Below are 18588 nucleotides of genomic sequence, written 5' to 3' on the forward strand. Positions count from 1 at the left end.
TTTGATTTGCCCATAAGCTCACACTCCTTGTGTAGCTTAGTTGTCTTTATAAAGCAACTTGTCAGCAACTTACCTCAAATACAGTATGTAATCTATGATGTTGAACAAAATCTAAAAGTCTTCGAATATTGTTAACCACAAACATTATTTTACTCGTATCGAAAACCAGTCTAAAACGGTGGCGAATTAGCCTCCTTGTTAGCCTACAAACACGTCATTACTGAGCAATTCAGTTGGTAGATTTTCAGGATACACATTTTTTACAGAATGAAAGACACTACGTTGCGAGTTTGTATTTTTTAGCTAATTGGATATTATTGATACTTAAATAAAAATGTGATTGTGCAGACGTGAACTGACATTATGATTTTACACACATAGGCTACAGGTAGATAAAAAACTATAACGTTTTATATGATGTGGGTAATTATATAGATGCAGAGTGATGAATGAAACTCCTCGCTTGAACAGAGCAAAAATAAAAAATAAAAAAACAACGCATAGGACGTGTTTTAAAAAATGTAAGGTGCCTACCTAGCCATGATTTCTGTCTATCATAGTCGCGATCGTTGTTGCTCAATAATGTTGTCTGGATAGTGGCCTCACTAGGTTTTAAAACACAGCCGTTAGATTCCGGAAATTAACAAACTCGTGATGTCAGGAGGAGTGGGAGAGAAACAGACAGCACAAGAGAAATATAGGCTACGTGTATTTCGCAGGATTTATGAACTGCCTATAGATATGACATCGTCATATAATGGAGTTAACGCGTGAAATAAGCACTGGACATTTTTCAAAGAGATTGTGGATGATCGCTGGTCCAAACTGAAAGTGTTTTCACGCGCATCGTGCGCTTCCTATTACAGAACAACATCTCAGCAAACATGACGCTACTCGCATTGGAACGAGTGACTGATTTCGGAGATTTCACGAAAGGAAAGGATCTAAAGGAGTTTTTTAAACGAGAATACTCCAACATCTCTACTCAAAACTGCCTGTCAGATGTGCGTCTGAGTCCAGATGGCCGTCACATTCATGTCATTGTGCGTCAGCCCAAGAGTGGTCTTATGACATATGACAAATATCAGCGAGCCCATCTAATGCAATGCCAAAAGCACGTTGATTTAGTGCTAACCCGAAATGTTCCTATAGTGGATGTTATTTATATCCCTCAAAGCAAACCAGATGATGCAGCCTCTGTGTTGGGAGTGATTTTTGAGAATGGAAAAGTGGAATTCTGGAAATTCCTTGAGAGCAGATCAGGCTGGCATCTACTCCAGACTGTGGATCTCTGTAACAGCCCTCGTGCAAAAGTAGTTTCTGTGTCTATGTGTCAGAATTTCATCATATGGTGTGAGGAGCGACCACCATCTGAGAACTCCAGTAGTGTGTGCAGTACCTTCAGGTTCTGTATCTGCAAAAAGACTGTAGAAGTTAATGAGGGAGATGTCAGTTTGGGAAATGTGAAAATTGCATTGCATAATAATCCTCAATATATGACCATCAGTTCTGGGGATTTGGTCTATCTGCTCCCAGACATGCAGGAAAACTCTTCAGTGGGTGTTTCAAAAGTGTTTCTTGTATGGTCACCTGAACATGACACCTTTAAAGTGCATAGTGCCTGTAGTTGCACACTTATGAAAAACTCAAGCAAAGAATCAGACTTCAAAAGGCTTGTTACAGACTTTATTGGCCTTCTACCCACACTAAATCCTCCTGATATCTGTGGATTCTCTCCGACTGGATGTGGAGACCTCCTCCTTCTCCTCAGCAATGGTTGGGTATGCATTATGAAGAGGGATGGCTGTCTTCGCAACATATACAAACTTCCTGATAATTGCCTTAGTGCTAGTGGGACCCAAAACAGCCTGAATATGTATAGTGAAATCCTGGCACTAACAATAGGCAGGACCCTCTTTTTAATTGACATTAAATGTGGCCTGGAATTAGAAAGAATAGGTCTGAAAACAGAAGGTCTTCTCTTTGTAAACTCTTTGGCCAGTCACTCTCCGCAAATGCTGTCAGAGACCGGGTTGTTTGTGGTCACGCAAACACAGAAGACTTCTCCGACACATTCAGAAGACTCAAGTGCACTCTTGGTTGAGGCTGTTTTTGAGGAGGCGTGCAAATACTATCAGCAAAGAAGTCTAAGTAGCACGCAGCTCACGGTGGAGAAGCTCAAAAAAGGTGGGATGTTTCAAGCTCCAATATCGCTGGCTGCCATCCTCAGGGATTACCTCAGCAACCAGAAGACCAAAACTGGTGAGAAACATTCCTCGGGTCAAGAAAGGCTCATGAGCTCACTCGAATCAGAACTTAAGAGTCTTGTTTTGCTAGAGGACATCAAAACGTCAATGGTGAAGGCTTCTGAGAAAGATCTAGCGAACTATTGTGAAACCTTGGTGCAACAGGAGATCTGCCGGCTGCTTGGCGGAGAGCTAGAGAGGGAGAATCTTCAATACCTGAACAGCATCTTCCAACTCTTTCCCACTTATTCCTGGCACGCTGTGCAAGCGGTTCTGCATCTAAGGTGCAACGGTGAGGGATCATTGTCTTCTAAAGCTCCTGCTGAATTGTGGAAAATCATCCTCAGCCCTGTGCAACCCACAGCGAACTTTGCTCACTGCAACGGTCAGCTGAAACACACTACGGTGAACCTGCCTGTTTTTGAGCTCTTGTGCCACTCCATCTTCAAATTCCAGCCCAGCTGGCTCCCCAGGTTTCTGGAATTGGCACAACAGCAGATGGGCACGACATCCACATCTTCGTGGAGTTATGGTGTGAAGGAGAGCTCTGAGAGTTTGCCGCTCTATAAACGGGCCTTGACTGTGCTCCCTTGCAAAGGGTCCAACCAACACCTGGAAGTGGAGCTGCTTTTGTGCAGCGAGAGGCCTAAAGCGATAATGCAAGCATTGCGGATTCTCATCGAACAAAGCCAGTGGGAACGGGTGACACAAGTAGCTGAGAGGTTCTGCCGGAAGAGCCCGCTTCTGAACAAAGAGATTTTCAGCGCTCTGCTGTGCGAAGTGTCGCAGCATAGAGACCTGGACCCTTATTTGGACCTGCTGTGGACTCTTTGTCCAGAGGACATGACTGTTACGAGCATACTTAATATTGTACTGAAAAACCTGCCGGATTCGATGCAGAACTCGGGACCGTTCGAAGCTCATGGCAGCCAGGTCACCATTGGGCTTTTGAAACCGCTTCTCAGAAAAGTTCTCCAAAGGGAGACCAAACCTAGCCACAGGTACGCAGATATTCTTCAGTCACCCACAGTTCCTCCACTCACGCCTCCACGCCAGCCAAAGGGACTTTCCAGAGATGATGAACACAAAGAAACCAAGTTGTGGACTTCCTCTTGATCTCAAGTGACGTCTAGAGCCAGCCTGGTCTGACTTTCCCACTCACAAATCATGTCTAAAACTTTTCCATAGGCTGGTATTAAAGATCGCCCAAAAATGAACTCGCCCTCATGTTGTATCTAAACATGTTTGACTGACTTTCTTCTGTAGATAAGAAAATAAGATACTTTGAAGAACTGTTTGTCCATACAATGAAAGTCAATGGGGTCCAAAACAAACCCTATTCACTTTCTCTGTATTGACAAAAAAAAGTATCTTCTTTTGTATTTTACAGAAGATAGAAAGTTCAACAGGTTTGGATAGACATGAGGGTGAGTAAATTATGATGAAAAAAACATATTTGGGTGAACTGTACCTTTAAAAATGATGTACCTTGCATGGTCTAAACTGAATTATGGAGAATTAAGAATTTAAGGATTATGGAGCTTCTTCGGATCAGATAATATTTCATTAATTATTACAATTGTACAGTATTTACTGCAATTCACAGATGTTTAACTACTGCTTTAATTATTCCTGATATTGAATGTAATATAAGTTGTTTTTATTTTTACTTGTATGCTGCATTTCATCTTACATGTCTTTGGTGTTTTTTAAACAGTATTTTTCTTTTTCATAACCTTCAGATGTTTTTTTTTTTGAGTCATCACATGAAGGCATGCAGTTACCCTGATCCTTTTGGAGATGGCTAAGCATTATTCACATTTCATGCTCCAGATAATTTATTTTATAAACCCCTAGCATAAAAATATCTTTTTTTTTCTACTGACACTACAGTTTGTCATCATATGCTAGTGTAATTATTATTTTATGAAAATCACATGTGGAAGACCTAAGCTAAGAATTGTTGTAGTCATTAAAAAAAATGTACAGTAATATAAAATGTAATGTGCATGCTGATGCATCTGACTATTTAGATTTGGAAATGTCATGTTAAATGCCTTTCGTGTTTTCAGGATTGCTCTTGTATTTAGTGCTACGACAGGGATTTTATCATTGTAGAAAGCAATTATATATGACTCATGTATTGCTGCCACTCATTTTCAGGTCTCTTTCTGAACTAAAGTGTCTGACTTCTGCTGCCCTTAGTAAGTTATGGTTGTGTTGTCGGAGAGAGGAATTCTGATGTGTTTCCGATGAACCGCTTTGTAAACTTAGGTCTGTACAGCCCCACCTTCTGCATTCCTTCTGGGCTCAGCGGCAGCATTCACAGCACTGCTTTAAATTCAATTGAACTAAATTCTATTATACAGTGACCAGGTTCAAACTCAGTCACGTTGGACAGGCTTGTGCTGCCCTGAATTGATGCGGCATAGCTAGTTGTATTTGGAGAGCTGCAACACTTCTATTTTTTTCTTTGTGATCCCCAAGTGTTTACTAAATATTTGATTGAGTTTTCTGAGCCATCGTTCTAAAGTCAAATAAAGTAAAAGAAACAGTAAAAGTAAAGAAATTTGAAATTATAAATATTTATGTTTTAAATAAATGTTGTTCTTTTGAACTGTCTATTCATGAAAGTATCCTGAAAAAAAATCAGCGCAGTTTCCACAAAAAGAACAAGCGGCATAACTGTTTTCACCAAATCAGCATATTATAAGGATTTCTGAAGGATCATGTGACGCTGAAGACTGGAGTAATGACTACTTAAAAATTCAGCTTTGCCATAACAAGAAAAAATTACATTTTAAAATATATTAAAATAGAAAACAGATATTTTAATTTGTAATTATATTTCACATTATTACAGTTCTTACTGTATTTTTGATCAAATAAATTGACTTGGTGAGCATAAGAGACTTCTTCAAAAACATTGACCCAAGAACTGACCCAAAACTTTGAACAGTAGTTTATTTTTTGTGTGGAATGTAAATAGATACATCTGGACATATTCTGGAGATTATTTCAAAATGATTTCTCTGTACATTAACTATTTTTCTTTATCACTGTAATAATTTAATGGCCTTGTAATCATTTTTCTCACGCCCTACATAGACATAGCATGAGAGTGCATGTGGATTAGATTTAAAATATTTCAAGACCAGTTTCATGGCCTCTTGTAGCGCATGTCTATTAAGTATCTCGGGCACTTGCTAATCCAAATGCTAATTACTGGCCATAATATCGAGCAATGGTATGCTTTTAAATTATACCCTTTTATATGACAAAGGTAGTATACTATCACTTTACTGAATATTTAATCCCATGATTGCTGGTTTTCCCCCCCTAAGCAGCACAAATATGCATGGAATGCATGTTTCACTGCTCTAGTACTTCACTCTGATTGGCACACTTTTGTAACGACAACTGCACCATACCGTAAGGCCTCTTGTCACAGGATGAAGGGTGACCTCTTCAAAATGAAGTAAACAGTCACTGTCTGCTAATTTCTCATTTGAACAGTCTGATAGAAATGTTTATTTTTTTAAAATAAACTGTACTGTACAATGTCAGCAGTATATATGTAACAGATTATTTCTGATTATTAAAAAAATAGCATAAATAAATATCAATGCCTGCAGAACCTCATAGAGTGCTTTCTAAAACTTGACCTCCCATTAATTAATCCCTTATAATAAAAAACATTACAGTTGTAACTATAAATTTGTTCTTTTCATTTAAATATTAAGTGCTGAAATCATTTGACACAAGAAATTATATTTATGATACAGTCTCTACAGCACTTAAATTACTACATTTTCTACATTCTTTATTACGCAGCCCCTTAAGGAACATAGTGATGGATTTTTTTTTTTTAATGCTTTAGCGTTCCCCTGAGAAACTTGGCGTTCGCTCGCAAAACTTTTCCGTTCTTTGCGAGTGAATGCATAGTTTCTCAAGGAAAGCAAATGCTCTGTGAGGTAGCGCACATTTCTAGAGGGAACGCAAAATATTTGCGAAGGAATGCAAATCCCATCTCATATCACCATGTCCCTTTAAGGGCTGCATTATTTGTCCACCATTGTGAATTAATTGATATGTGGGTCGGCGTGTGTAAATCACATGTGTAAATCAAAATCTGTCGTATTTATTTATGTAAGTATGCAAAAGGTGGTTGTTTTCTCATTTTCCATATAATTCAGGTTTTAGTTGGGCCTTTGGGAAAGAATGCATCCTGATGGTATTGTTCCTATAAAAAGAGAAAAAAGAAGACACTTTAAATTAATCCATACGTAAAAAATGATCTGCCTTACATTTAGGAAACAAATAAGATATCTTACTCATAAACATCTGAATACTTCATCCTGCGGTAGTACTTGGCCAGTTTAACTGAGAAAATGACGCTGGGGATCAGGAATATCATACACCAACCCAAACTGAACCAAAAGGCATTCTGGGGAACAGACAGGACATCTTTTGTTACGGGTTTTTTAGATGGCAACTGCATGGGCACTTACCAATTCATTATCAAAAAATTCAAAAGAAAAAGAGGCAGCTAGAGCTGCTGATGGATTCTTACCAAAGATCCCACCAGGTGTTTACAAAGAAGATCCACTGATCTTTCTAATGCTGCAGCTACAGGCCCACAACGACCCATCCTCTCTGTGATCTGACACAGAATACAACACAATAATATTAATAATCATTCAAATAGTTGGCAACTCGAATATTAATAAAGACAAATATATACCGTTTGATTTGCCCAGCTAACATATGCCTGAAAGATTTTCAGCTGACAGTCTATGAATGACATGCTCTCCTGCAGGATAGAAGCGAGAATTATTATTTTAGACACCCCGTAGATTGTTTCATCATTTTACATACAGTAAATATCCTGACAGATGATTTAGCTAAATATAGCATTGATTTTGCACTCACACTTTTCACTATTTGTGATATGTTGTAGTTCAGGACGTCCTGAGCATAACCAACATTTTTAAGAACATTCTCCACAGTTGCCTAAAAAATTAATGAGGAGAAGAAATTATAAGATACTGTAAGTGCATTTTTAAATTATGGCTATAAAGATTAAAAAAACAATTATCTATGTACATGGTTAAAGTCAGAACAAAGAGTTTTGTTTAGTACTTATCATTATACATATACAACATTTATTTAAACAAAAATATAGTAAAACTGTAAAATTGTAATATATTATAACAATTTAAAGTAATAGTTTTCTATGTCAATATCTTAAATTCTAATTTACACCTGTGATTTCTTATTATTATCAATGTTGAAAAAGTTGTGCTGCTTTTTATTTTTTGTGGAAACTGTGTGTGATACAGGTTTTTTAAATAATCTTTGATGGATAGAAAATTACAGCATTTATGTGAAATAGTAATTTTAGTAACTGTCACATTTGATCAATTTCATGAAAGTACAAAAATCATATAGGTATTAATTTAAATAAAAATAAAAAATGACTTTCAAACTGTACTGTATATGCTAGTGAACTGTGATAAAATTACCAAATCATCATATTTCATGGAGTCTTTAATGAAATTGTTATAAATACTAATATACTGTATTCTAGGCAGTGAGTCAGACAGATATGATGACTCTAGTGTGTACTTACATTGATTTGTGATGCTACTGCGCTGAGATTCTTAATGGTAGCATTCAGTACCAGCTGGAAAGGAAAAGGATGAAGGTCACAGTAAACCAAAATGAAGCAAACTAGTGAAGAACACTTTGATATTAATATTCACTTTTTCCTAATGATAACGTCACAATTAGTTGGATTTTAGAATGTATTTTTAGAAGGTATTTTGTTTTTTGTTTACACACCAGCAAAGGCATAATGTTGGACGTGATGTCAGTCTGGATGTCTCGCAGATCTTTAGCTTCCCCACGCAGTTGCTCACTGATATTTGTGTTTCTCTGAAAGACACAAATAAGTCTATGTGATTCCCATCAGTCTTACTCCAGAGCAGGAAGGTGTTAACAAGACAGTAAAATTCACCTGTTTAACAGCTAAATCATCCAGACTTTCTGCTGATGAGCTCAGGTTTGTCCCTGACACATCATTAATCTGAAATATGAAAGAATAAAGTATATGTTTTCAAAAATGGACAAAAATATATCACTAATATACATTATTTTCAATAAATCTTACATTTTCTCATATTTTTTTAACCATTATATATATATATATATATATATATATATATATATATATATATATATATATATATATATATATATATATATATATATATGTAATTTTGCTTTCCCCAAAAGATTTTAAGATTAAATTAAAAGATTATCGGTATTTTCTTGCAACTTGAAGTACATTTAGTATATATATATAAAAAATAAATAATCATATTTTTGCCAGATTGTGTTTTCCCGGATAATGCTTAATAAAAAGAAAGCCCTTTATGTAGCCTTTATTAAATTATTCTTTATTTATATTTGAGAATGAACTGTAGTTTACCTGCTGTATAATATTGCTGAAGTTCATAGTGCTGGCACTGCTAGAGAAGTTGTGTAGCTGGGACTTTACCTCCGGACTGAGGACAGTGATGGTTGCAATGTTGATGTTTGCATCCTCAAAGGTCTGATAAATCTGCCTTTCGTACTGTTGAGAAAATCAGAAGGCTGAGCTATTAGTGTCCAATAAGTGATGCACTGGCATAGACTAGTAGAGGTAATAAATTCCCACCTTTGAAATATTTAACAGATTATTTAGGTCGAAGACCTCATTCAGATGTAATGTGGTCCACAGGGGCTTATCATTTTGACAATCACTAAAAATAAAATAAAAAATATGTATTTATTTATATTAGACAATTTAAGCAAATATGTCAGCCATCAGTAATAATGTCTTGTGAGATGTACCTGTACACATTAACAATACTCAGGTCTGTTTTCAAATTCAGAATCTCGGACAAATTGAACCCTTGAATCAGCCCTGGAGTATCAAAAACCTATGAAACACAATATGATTGATTACCAAATAATATATGCTGGCATACATTCATTTACATTTACTGGAAACTACCAGAGACGGTTAACTCCTTGCAACTAGTCAAAGTCATATGTTTAACACAATGAGTTGTGTATACCTGGATGAGTTCCTTGTTCTGCCACGGTTTACAGACCAAGGTGTAGGTATTACCTCCCACTATGAAAAGTATCAACACCACTAACATGAAAATCCAGGAGAACAGGAAGCTAAAACCTACTCCTCTAAAATGAGACAAGAAGAAGTATTTGTATGTGTGCCGTGTTATTTTATTGTACCATATATAACAATAGAACAAATGCACACTGACGCCTGATCCTGTTTCTTAACACAAATCCGGGGAGTCATTGACATTATACTCACGCCATGAAGAATATTCCTCCACAGTTGGATGTGCCGGAGCGTTCAGTGGGATTGTCTTTAGCATTTAGTCCAGCTGTACCCAGCAGCAGACCCAGAATATTACAGATCACCACCAGCAAAATCAGACAGCTCAGGGTCAATCCAATAGCCCGGCTATACACACACAAAGTTTATTTTTTACTTTGATATTATTGTAAATGTTAAAATTCAAATATATTTGAATAAAATGTATTTGAAAACAAAGTGAATCATGGGAAATAGGAATACAAGATTTGTGAAAGTACCTGATTTTACTTGATCTCTCAATCTCTGGAGAAGATTTTGAGATGGTATCCTGCATGTCAGTTAATGGTCTTGAAATACTCTCCAATACATCAAGGGGAAGGTCTTTAGTCACATCTGAGATCTGTTTTTTTAACTTGTCAAGCTCATACTTAGCCACTTTAAAGGACACAAGACAAAAGATTTCTTTAACAACTAGACTTATCAGCAACTTCAAGTACATTACACTACTTAAAACTTCAGTGAACAAACATTTGTGGAAGTAGATAGTCAGATCAAATGATTTTCTAGAAAGAAGCCACACACTCTGTAAGGTCAATTAACAACACACACTTACACATCACACTTGCTGTCGTCTGAGTTTTCACCTTTTGAGGAATACTATCAAAAAAGTCTCTCCCCTGGGAAACAAACATGTGTAGACATTGACCAATAGTTAGTAAAAAAAATCATCATAACTGTTAAATACAGTAGGAAGTCCTTTAGAAAAAACTTATATCAAGCTAGAACACATTACACTGATCACAAGACTATTACTAGAATATTACAAAAGATTCCTGTTTTAAATTAATGCTGTTCTTTTCATATCCATCAAAGAATCCTAAAAAAAACTGTTTCTACAAAATTATAAGCAGCACAACTGTTTTTAACTGGTTATTATTGACTAGCAAATCAGCATATTAGATTTATAGAATGATTTTCTTTATTTTAAACTATAAAAATATTTTGCAAAATAAAAGTTTGTACTTTAAACAAATAAGTGCAGCCTTGGTGAGCATAAGAGACTAACATTAACACTCAAACGAAAATTACACTCATAACATTCAAACAATCATACCGACCTGAAACTTCTGAACAGTAACTGTGTGCGTGTGCGTGTGTGTGTGTGTGTGTGTGTGTGTGTGTGTGTGTGTGTGTGTGTGTGTGTGTGTGTGTGTGTGTGTGTGTGTGTGTGTGCGCGTGTGTGATTAATTAAAATGCACTGAAGTGAAAATGTATACCTGTGAAAAAAGGCACTAACCTTTTCTGCCTGTCCAGTGACATTAGTATTTATGGCCTTGTCTACAGCAGACCTCAAATCATTTTGATCAGAAAACTATGCAAGACAAAACACATTCAAAGTCATTAGTTTATCTCATTATAAATTGCATTCTCAGCATAACAACTGGAGTGAAGAAAAAGATATACATGTTAGGATGTTCCCTTTTGCTTTTACAGCAGCACTCAAGCTAGCTAACTCCACACACTGAATAAAATTATCATGTTATGTCTGTATGAAAACTACTCATATCTCATTGACTTCAGTGTGTGTTCATGCTAGCTTGAGTACTGCCGTGATACATGACATCACCTTGCTCCATGTAAAATAAATCTGCTTTTATTAAACTACTGATATGACTGTATTCTGAATGTACATGATTTATAATATAAAATAATATAGATTATACTTATAATATAGTCCTATAATATAGTTCAACAGCTTTGCAAAAAAAAAGTATCATAAATAGCACCACATTAAACACTAGAGGGCAGTAAAAGCTGTGAACATACATAAACTAATATGCTGACATCCACATTCACAGTGACACATTCTTATTTTTATCTACAACAGAAAACCTGTATGTATGAATATGTATTTTGACCAGGAAATAGATAGGTTTCCAAGAGAAAGATCTTGTTAACATTGATGTGTTATCAATGACGTCTCGAGTTACTCCTTATCATTTGTTTCTTTGTTCCTGTTCCTCCTTCTCTTCAATGAGAGCGTTTGTGCCTTTGTGTGCATAGATGACTTGTAATATAATTTGGTCCATGCTATACAGTAATCATGTACTCTAAGCCAAAATATTGTGTGGGTTTTCTAGTAGTGCTTATGTTTTCCCCAGAAGATTGATGTAGAACTCGCTCTGCTTCAATCACTGACCTGAGACCACAATCATTAAATGTCTAGAGCTTCAAAGAAAGTGAGAATTATTGTGTAATGATCCATCCATGTTTGTGCATTTATTTGTTCTTAATGCTAAACCTGAAACTACCATAAAGCCTGAAGTGGAATCCGGATATAAGCAGGATTCTTCACTGAACAGCTATAACAGAATTTCCCACTGAACTTTTCACTGGTTTGTCCCCATGACACCACTGGTTTAGCTTACTTCAAGACTTCCCTCCAATGACATTTTGTCCAGTTCTGGTTGAGAGGAATTGCAGTTTACACAGTCTGACATATGCAGAGTGTTGTTAATCCGCTGCCTCACTGCTGATAAATTAGCTTGCAGTGCATCCACCTTCGGTTTCAACAGATCCAAGGTTTTATTAAGCTGAAGCAGTCCAGTGCTGGTGCTATTTATCACTGTAACACACATAAAGAACAAAATATATTTTAAAATCAATGGATTCATTAATGCTGCAAAGTTGAGTCAAGAAGCACAGGCTTGTTCATGGAGCGAGTTTCCCAAAGAAAGGAACTGTGGTGGGTGGACTGCAGTATCATCTGATGTTTATATGCATACTGTACATACCTTTAGCTATTTCGTTAATTGATGTGAATGCTGGGTCAAGGGCACCTTTAAGACCATTCTGGATCGCTTTGCCAAGCAAAGGCCCTGTTTCTATAGAAAATAAAAATGTAGGAATTCTGTGTGAGACATGACTTTTTTAATAATTGGCAATACAGCCACTTTTTACATTGCTCTAAGCTTCTATTAATTTCTGACTCTGGTCTTTTGAGATACAGGACATACCATTTAAGTTGTATTCAACCTTATCCACAGTCTTAGAGCTCTCATTCGACACTTGTCGGATTTGCTGTCGAGGAAATAAAAATATAAAATTTATATTATGTATTAGTTGCATTAAGTTCAATTCAGTATTGAAATAATTGAATTTAAATTGTTAAGATAAATCAAGCTAAACAGTGTCTATTCTAGAAATGGAAAACATGAAGGCTTTTTTATTCAGCAAGAATACATTAAATTGATAAAAAGTTAAAGTAAAGATATTTATAACATTACAAAAGATTTCTATTTAAAATAAACAAAGATCTTTTGAACTATCTATCAACCAAAGAATCCTAAAAAAAAAAATGCATTACCGTTTCCATAAAAATTTTAAGCAGCATAACTGTTTTCAACATTTATAATAATAAGAAAAGTTACTTGTTAAATGTTACACCAAATCAGCATATTAAATTATTTCTGAATGATCATGTGACACTGAAGAATGGATTTATGGCTGCTGAAAATTCAGCTTTCAAATACAAAATACTTATTTTAAATTGTAATAATATTTCACAATATTACTGTTTTTTACTGTATTTTTGAAAGGTAGAGTAAAAAGGTAATGTGTGACATATAACATGGTATTTCATACAACATTTCACTTTTCCCTTCTGAATGATGTACCTCAGGAACAGTAGTAATATAGCTTTTGACATTCTCCAAGATGTCTTTGATTTCTGTGGAGCTGCCCATCACAGTATCTGAAGTGTATGTACTGCTCAGGAACATGCAAATGTTCCCTGCCCTGCACAGCAATTCATATTAATTTAGCATACTGATATACACTCACCAGCCACTTTATTAGGTACACCTTGCTAGTACCGGGTTGCAAACCCATTTTGCCTTCAGAACTGCCTAAATTCTTCATGTCAGATTCAACAGGGTGCTGGAAACATTCCTTATAGATTTTAGTTCAGTTAAAATCACCTTCCGGGGGGGAGGGGCCCTGTACGCTGCGGGCCCCCAACCCGCTCGGGCCCACATGCACGTGCATACCCTGCATATCCAGACGCTACACCACTGCATTTAAACGATGCTCAGTTGGTACTAAGCGGCCCAAAGTGTGGCAAGAAAATGTCCCCCACACTATTACAACAGCACCAGCAGCCTGAACCATTGATACAAGGCAGAATGGATCCCTGGTTTCATGTTGTTTACGACAAATTCTGCTCCTATCCTCTAAATGTCACAGCAGAAATCGAGACTCATCAGACCAGGCAACGGTTTTCCAATCTTCTATTGTGTAATGTTGGTAAGCCCGTGCGAATTGTAGCCTCAGTTTCCTGGTCTTATCTGTCAGGAGTGGCACCCGGTGTATCTTCTGCTGCTGTAGCCCATCTGAACCTCTTCAGAGATGCTCTTCTGCAGACCTCGGTTGTAATGAGTGGTTATTTGAGTTACTGTTGCCTTTCTATCAGCTCATCAACAAGGCATTTTCACATTTTCACAGAACTGCGTCTCACTGGATATTTTCTCTTTTTCTGACCATTCTCTGTAAACCCTAGAGACGGTTATGCTTGAAAATCCCAGTAGATCAGCAGTTTCTGAAATACTCAGACCAGCCCGTCTAGCACCAACAACCATGCTAAGTTTAGAGTCACTTAAATCACCTTTCTTCCTCATTCTGATGCTCAGTTTGAACTTCAGCAGATCGTCTTGACCATGTCTATGCCTAAATGCATTGAGTTGCTGCCATGTGAATGGCTGATTAGATATTTGCATTAACAAGTAGTTGAACAGGTGTACCATAATAAAGTGGCCAGTAGTGTATATTACATAAGATACATGATAATATATACCAGTTACATCAAAAAAAAAAACATTAATATTTTATCTTAAGATCACTAAATGTTAAACTCAAACTGGTGCTCACAGAATTAGTGCAGTTATGATAAATGTGGAGCAGTAAAAGCTTCTTCGCTTGCAGTGGATGTTCGTTTTCTGCTTCTGGTACATGCGGCCCCCGCAGTTACCACAGCAACGACAGCAGGCGAAGAATAGGCCAATTAGAGGCATCAGGACAATGTAGAGGATCCCAATGGCTACACAGACCAGGAAACCTACCTCATATAGCAAAACCTTGCCACAAGAAAGAGGTTAGACAGGTTGGTTAGTGTGGGTATATGACTCAGTAAAGCAGTAAAGATGAGACTGATAAAAAAAAATTAAAACAAACTCTTGATGACATCAAATAGGTGTACGTGTGTGCTCATGTGCTCTGCTCAAGTGCGTACCCAAAGCATGTCTGATAGTGAGATCAAATCAGCCATCGAAACTGGCAAATAGGGAGTGTTTACACAACAAAATAAAGTTGTTGGTGTCATTTACTTATGGTAAAAAAAAAATCCTGAGAAACCTGTCCCAGTACACGCATAGGCCTATTTATACAGTATTACTGAGAATTTATTTTAATAAGCCGAAGACTAACAAGTTACACATTTTTATCTCCACTTAAACAAATAGAATACATGATATAAGATATTTTCTAGGTATTACATCCCGAACAATGCTACTTAAGGGCTTCTCTCACCTTGATTAGTTTTTAGTTATGTGGTCTGTTCACCTTTAATAAAAAGAAAGCCCAGAAGTACATATTCTTCTACATAGGACATTTTAAATATCTATTGCATAAATCTGACTAGGTGTTATTTATGATCAAACTGGTTATTTACATGCAGGTGAATTCTATTACATACCTCTTTAATCGTATCCGTTTGTGTGGTTCCGCTGCCTTTTACCAATCCAACCAGCAGATCTACAGGGGAAAAATTCATTTACACAACACATAATCAGTGTTTCATTGTTATTGTGCTTTTAGAGTCTCAGAGGCCAACAGTGAAGAAGTTGCCAAGGTCAAAGCTCTAGCAACTCCCTACTGTATAACATTAACACAATTGTGCATACTTAATTTCACGTTTTTATTTTTCTAAATAGCTATTGATGTCAGCTATTAGGTATTATAATAAAATACTTAATTTGAGTCAAAGTAGAAAATTATACTTGGCACAATAAAGCTCTATTGATGAGTGATGATGAATAGACATTTGTCATTGTAACATGAACTTTCAATGAGGTTTCTATGGAGTAGAATTTCATTCCAAAGCATGAAGTAATGCTTCATTCTATTGTTAGAATAAATTAAAATTTTCTGTGGTAGGGATGTTTTAGTGCGTGTTTGATCCTATAATTATAGATCAAAGAGACATTGTTAACATTTTATGAACAGTTTTGAACTTTATGAGGTCATGCAATATGAAAAGTAATTTTCTTTCAGCATACAATGAGTTTGCAGGTAATAATTAACCTAAAAGTGTGCCTTTTCATTTGTAATCCAGGTTGTAACTATACATTCTACTTGAAAGGTACACAGCAATAACGTATTTTTGAGGTAAACAAAGCATTTGGAATGGGGAGGGGTGTTGATTCAAATCTCGTGGACATTTGCATGGTTATTTGCACAGTGGTTTTTGTTTCTTACAATTAACTGAGAACATTTATCCCACCTGAATGAGCACCATCTAACCATGTGCATCAAGCCAGCCTATAAACCTCCTCTAATGAGTCTAATACAGCCATTACACTCTCAGAAGATCAAGTCTGATTCATCTGTGCCACACATAGCATCTTATTTGTGTATAGATAACCAAACCTTTGATGACAGATTACTCAACATAAAAAAAAAAACATTTTTTTGTTTGTACTGAATACGCACGCCTTTGTCAAACACGCAGATCAAAACTACATAACATGAACTTACCTTTAGGGAATGGCTTGGGCTGGACAGAACCCAGGAATGAATGTACAATTGGAGACATAAAGGCACTGTTGTAGGTCAGCTGGGAAGGTTTCTCATTTGGATTTTGTAGCTCTGTTCTTATCTCCTCTACAGGACAGGATGGCTGTCCGCTTACAAATGTGCAGAGAAACAGCAAAACACCACTCCAAAAAACTCCTTTCATTCTGGACCTCATGTTTTCAATCAGTAGTCACTAGTCAGTGAGTTTTTAGGTCATCGATTCTTATGGCCATCAGACATCACCTATGAGATGATAAAGGTCAATTCATAATTAGTCTATTCACTAAAAGCTTCTTTAGAACATAACAAGTCATCATAAGCATTGTCTTATAATTACAGCAATAATTGTAAAAATTAGAGAAAGATGAACGGCAGCGTCTGTCAGGTGTACATAGGTTACATCCTAAAACACATCCTCCTTGCTAACAGGAATGGAAATGCTCTGTAGGCAGCACATAAATAAAATCACCTTCAAACTTGTTTGTTGTACAATTTCTTAATACAAACAGAAGCAGAACTCACTCTTTTACTCACCAATTTATTATAGACAGGTTAAACGGACCAGTGTAACTGAACTGAAACTAAACTGTTTACCTAACAGTAAACTGAGAACTAAGAGAGAGGAAGCTATAGAGATAGAGAGAACTTATATTGTTCAGGCAACACACAAAAACTTTTAGAATAGTACCTGTTTTACCTTTAAATTCCAGCTATTGTTGAGTGTGTTCTTCTTAGTTCAGTTTAAATGAGTCTGTAGTCTAAGATCCAATGTCTTTATCCCTCTGAAGGAAACCTGATGTCAACATTGAAGTTTAACTGCATTGAGTGAAGCAGTAAATTAATGAAAGACTAGAATGGGAGGGACCTTTAGAGAGAGAGAGAGAGAGAGAGAGAGAGAGAGAGAGAGAGAGAGAGAGAGAGAGGGGGGGGCATTTAAGACTGGTCAGTTTTCAGAAATGAAGTGATCAAAATAAAAATGAGGGCAACTGCGTTTTTTTAATTTAATCAAAAACTTTTTGTTGTAAATAACTTATTTAAAATGACATTATATTTCAAACATATTTTTAAATAAGTTCAAGTACTTTCCTTGCACCTTGAATACAGTTGTATTTCAACATTATTTTAGCAATTTTCAAGACAGTTACACATGACACGTTTTACTTAAAGGTATTGTTCACCAAAAACTGAAAATTCTGCCATCATTTACTCACCCTCATGTTGTATCAAACACTAATTACTTTCTTCTGTGGAATACAAAATATATTTTGAAGAATGTTGGTAACCAAAGAGTTCTGGCGACCATTGACTTCCATTGTATGGACAAAAAACAAACAAACAAAAAAAACTAAGGCATTTCTCAAGATATCTTCTTTTAGATTCGGGTTAGTAAATGAAACTCCAAGAAATTATAAGACTAATAATATTCTTATTCCCAGTATCACAACAATGCTTAAACCTAACTTAGTCCCAGACTAAAATGCATGTTTGAGCTGAAAAGCAACTTACGCTGGCATCTTTTAAAATATGTCAGAGCACATCAGTAATGTTTTTTCTAAGGCACATTTATAAAACTTCTTAAATGTCCTAATTAAAATAAGGCCCTCATACCCAAAGTGTGGGGCGCGGGAGATCAAAAGAAAAAAACACACACACAAAAAAGGCCGTTGCAACGACGTTCAAGTGTGTGAATAGCGACCAGCGCTCTGCCTTAATAAAGCGGTATCGAACCGAATCGTTCTTGTTCAGACCGTTGACTTGTCACCGTTGGAACAAGCCTAACATAGAAGTTGCTCGTTGTAGAAAAGCACCTCTTCAGCGGACCGAAACAAGCTGATATTGTGAACGCGCCTCTCCCCTGCTGTGCGTGTTCTGGTGAAAAGACGAACAAAAAGCTGCTGAGCTCGTGACTGAGGCGCTGTCAAAAGCAGTCATATATTAGCGCTTTTATATATTGTTCATCCAAAGGATCCCTGAAATATTTAAATGTTTTTGTTTATTTCAATTAAAAGTTAAGTTCTGTATTATTATTCTCTCTTACTGTTATATTAATCAATTACATTACAACGTGAAATTATTGCAGGTGTTTTTCCTTGCACGTTA

At 36.3% G+C, this 18588-nt stretch overlaps 2 protein-coding genes across 3 annotated transcripts; one reads left to right on the forward strand and one right to left on the reverse strand.

Moving 5' to 3' along the window:
- The first annotated feature begins 79 nt into the window (after positions 1-79).
- On the forward strand, positions 80-4868 carry hps6 (HPS6 biogenesis of lysosomal organelles complex 2 subunit 3). The gene has a single exon (XM_077236874.1). The coding sequence runs from the start codon at positions 885-887 to the stop codon at positions 3360-3362; it is 2478 nt and encodes an 825-aa protein (XP_077092989.1). The 5' UTR covers positions 80-884; the 3' UTR covers positions 3363-4868.
- Positions 4869-5196: 328 nt separating this feature from the next.
- prom2 (prominin 2) lies at positions 5197-18366 on the reverse strand. Of its 2 annotated transcripts, XM_077236872.1 has the most exons (25): positions 17700-18366; positions 17186-17353; positions 16450-16731; positions 15389-15447; positions 14566-14771; positions 13317-13437; positions 12657-12720; positions 12435-12524; positions 12069-12265; positions 10937-11011; positions 10253-10316; positions 9918-10074; positions 9634-9786; positions 9371-9494; positions 9144-9232; positions 8968-9052; positions 8740-8883; positions 8266-8334; positions 8091-8183; positions 7879-7932; positions 7179-7259; positions 6991-7059; positions 6820-6909; positions 6581-6693; positions 5197-6489 (listed from the first exon to the last, which is right to left on the reverse strand). In XM_077236872.1, exons 3-25 carry the CDS (start codon positions 16661-16663, stop codon positions 6423-6425), a joined length of 2478 nt encoding a protein of 825 aa, XP_077092987.1. In that variant the 5' UTR covers positions 16664-16731; positions 17186-17353; positions 17700-18366; the 3' UTR covers positions 5197-6422. The 2 variants fall into 2 exon arrangements, with proteins under 2 accessions (XP_077092987.1, XP_077092988.1); XM_077236873.1 differs by lacking the exon at positions 17700-18366 and having other exon boundaries at positions 17177-17331.
- Positions 18367-18588: the final 222 nt, after the last annotated feature.

Source organism: Siphateles boraxobius, unplaced genomic scaffold, assembly GCF_051911475.1.
Source record: "Siphateles boraxobius isolate OS27281-9 unplaced genomic scaffold, OSU_SipBor_1 20, whole genome shotgun sequence".
Taxonomy (NCBI): Eukaryota; Metazoa; Chordata; class Actinopteri; order Cypriniformes; family Leuciscidae; genus Siphateles; species Siphateles boraxobius.

Coding starts and splice junctions, on each gene's coding strand:
- hps6 (XM_077236874.1), top strand. CDS start 885: ATGACGCTACTCGCATTGGAACGAGTGACTGATTTCGGAGATTTCACG.
- prom2 (XM_077236872.1), bottom strand. CDS start 16,663: ATGAGGTCCAGAATGAAAGGAGTTTTTTGGAGTGGTGTTTTGCTGTTT. Junction 11,012..12,068: donor CATTGGAGGGAAGTCTTGAA/GTAAGCTAAACC, acceptor TGTCTTGCATAG/TTTTCTGATCAAAATGATTT. Junction 6,694..6,819: donor AACACCTGGTGGGATCTTTG/GTAAGAATCCAT, acceptor TCTGTTCCCCAG/AATGCCTTTTGGTTCAGTTT.